Source organism: Phaethon lepturus, unplaced genomic scaffold (genome assembly GCF_000687285.1).
Source record: "Phaethon lepturus isolate BGI_N335 unplaced genomic scaffold, ASM68728v1 scaffold13943, whole genome shotgun sequence".
NCBI classification, from domain to species: domain Eukaryota; kingdom Metazoa; phylum Chordata; class Aves; order Phaethontiformes; family Phaethontidae; genus Phaethon; species Phaethon lepturus.
The window spans coordinates 5,119-7,324 of NW_010529819.1; the positions used below are offsets into that span (position 1 = coordinate 5,119).

Here is a 2,206-nt window from a genome sequence, read left to right on the forward strand (position 1 = left end):
TACGTTTTACATTGTTTCACATGTGCTGCAAACACTGGCCCAAATCTTACTGATTTTACTGAAAAAATAAGCTGGCTCAGAAAAATAGTCTGACAAATTTTATGTCCAGTTACCCACAATGAAAACTCAGGACATGCCATAACTTTAAATAGGGAATTTCTACCATGTATCTGTCCTTCCTTGGATCCAAGAGGTGTATACACCAGGGTGAGCTTGTTGAACAGTAATTCTGAAAAGAGTTCAGTTCCTAACAGAATTCAGCCTCAAGTTTAGTGTTGCAAATGATGTTTGTATCAAAGGATTAAAACATCCCTGATTACAGAAGAAACTTTTTTTTTAAATGTCACACAAAAAGACTTCAGGAGTTGGGTGATCCTGTAAAATAAATCACTACTACCTAAATATTTCTTACACTATTACATCATCAAGACTACTGAAGTTTATTATTTCTCAAACTCAGTAGAATATGGATAAGTTTTCCATATTAAAAGCAGCAAAAATTAAGACTCACAGGAGCATTAATTAAAAATCATCATATCTGACAGCTAAAATAACTGCTTCTCAGAAAAATAAAATGCATTAAAACCTTATTTGTCTGCTACAATACAATCTCAAGAAAAAAATACCTCAAATGTAAATTGTTCAAGTACAGCCAGTGTGCAATTAAACTAGTTAGAAAATATAATTTAATAGTGCTTTGTTTCAAAATATACATAATATTGAAAAATACTTAAAACCAAGAAACTGAATATTTACCAAGTCTCAAACAGAGTTTCATCAAAATGAGGTAAATCTATGTCACCTGCCATTGAACTTGGTGCTGAAATGGAGAATAGGTCTTCAAGGATATCTTCCCTTGTAGGGCTTTCAAAAGCAAGTTTTTTGACACTGGGTTTGCTTATTGTATGAAGTTCTGAATTACTCTCCTTTACAGGACTGTAATAATTATGGTCCTCACTTGTCATTGCTGCATGTGGCATACTCCTCTTCTCTTCAGACACTGTTGTTGCAACACTGCTATCTACCATTTCCATATACATACATTCATCTTCGCTTTTTGGAGCCTCTATGGAAGTAACAGTTGAAGTAGGGGACAGTAATTCTGCCAGTATTTCATCATTGTTATCATGGCTAATGCACCCCGATATAGAGTTTGCATTAAATTCTGATTCATTATCTGCGACATCAATCTGATTCTGCAGTTCCCTTAAAAAACTCTGCAATAATTCACTGTCATTATGAGATGCAATCTGTGATGGGATGCTTACCACCCCTCCACTCACAGGTTCTTCATGTTTCATCTGTTCCACCGCTAGCCTATCCAGTGAAGCCAACTTCTTCTTTTTAGCATTAAGTTTTTTTAACAGTTTTAGGCGAAGTTTTTTTGTTTTGTCACTATCTGACTCTTCTGCCTTCCCAGAGTTATAGCTAGGTGAATGGAACTGAGTCACTTTACCTGAGATACCCAATGTACTTCCTGACTTACTCCAAGTTGGACCTTCAATAGTGGTATGACTTGCTGTTGGAAGATGAGTGCTTTGAGAAAATCCTTTGAAATTTGATAAAGGATGAGTATTATTACCCTGAGGAACCACTGACTTTGGGGTCTCAGTTATTTTGTTTGTACCTCTGCTTTGAAATCCACCAAAGTTACTTGCTCCCTTAACTGGCAACCGCACTTCACTTATTTTTTGCATTGAGGGAGTTTTGTAACTTCTCTCATTCTTGAGAGCTGAGGCACTTGAAGGCATAAAAGAAGTATTCTTGCTTAATAATTTCTTTACCCAGCTTCCTACAAATCCTCTTTTTTGGTCTTTGTGTGAAGGCTGAATGGAATTATTGGCAGCAGAAGAATTGGCAATCTGAGAATTAACTACAATTTTCGTTGCATCTTTCAAGTCAGGTGATTTTTGTATAATATTCTCTACTGGTGACAACTTCTTGTTTAGCTGTAGTTCTGAATTTAATCCATGTTCTCCGTTAGGTAAACTAGTCCTGTCATCTGTTCTTTGAACAAGTGACGAGTCAGATGGGTCAGGGCCGTGTTTTTTGGGCACAGGAGGAATAATATTTGCTGGGTTCAACTCTTCTAGAGGTAAGCAAATGCTGGAATTTTCATATAACATGCATTTATTATTCATGGCTAGACTAGTTCCAGCAAACTCTCCTCTATATGGAGTGTTAGGTGAAAAAGCCAATTCCTGCT

At 36.3% G+C, this 2,206-nt stretch overlaps 1 protein-coding gene across 1 annotated transcript in view; it reads right to left on the reverse strand.

The window, feature by feature from the left end:
- Positions 1-597: 597 nt before the first annotated feature.
- Positions 598-2,206, reverse strand: part of USPL1 (ubiquitin specific peptidase like 1) — a 10,941-nt gene continuing 9,332 nt past the window's right edge. Inside the window, exon 9 of the mRNA XM_010284060.1 lies at positions 598-2,204. Within this exon, the coding sequence (XP_010282362.1) occupies positions 753-2,204 (1,452 nt within the window). The 3' untranslated portion in view covers positions 598-752. The remainder of the gene's footprint in view (positions 2,205-2,206) is intronic.